This window comes from Penaeus monodon, chromosome 34 (genome assembly GCF_015228065.2).
Source record: "Penaeus monodon isolate SGIC_2016 chromosome 34, NSTDA_Pmon_1, whole genome shotgun sequence".
Lineage (NCBI taxonomy): Eukaryota > Metazoa > Arthropoda > Malacostraca > Decapoda > Penaeidae > Penaeus > Penaeus monodon.
In genome coordinates, this window is record NC_051419.1 from 30869279 (window position 1) to 30869479 (window position 201).

A 201-nucleotide genomic window follows, 5' to 3' on the forward strand; every position below is an offset into this window, starting at 1 on the left:
AACTTTCATTAACATCTATTTCGCGTGTTCCGTCCTTTCTTGACAAATATATTCCGTGGGCTTCAAAGTTGTTGACAATGGCCTCTGCTGATTATACTGCTGAGTCATCTCCTGGTTTAGTGAGAGGGCGTCCAGGAGATGGAACTCAGCTCGATGTTCTCCTGAAAGATTTTTTTATTGGTGAGTATGAATGTCAAGCTT

The 201-nt window shown here is 41.8% G+C and overlaps 1 protein-coding gene across 1 annotated transcript in view; it reads right to left on the reverse strand.

Annotated features, from left to right (window-relative positions):
* The window catches only part of LOC119594714, a gene marked incomplete at both ends in the record, with an annotated part of 4717 nt that continues 4516 nt past the window's right edge, over positions 1-201 (reverse strand). Inside the window, 1 exon segment of the mRNA XM_037943774.1 lies at positions 1-161. Within this exon segment, the coding sequence (XP_037799702.1) occupies positions 117-161 (45 nt within the window).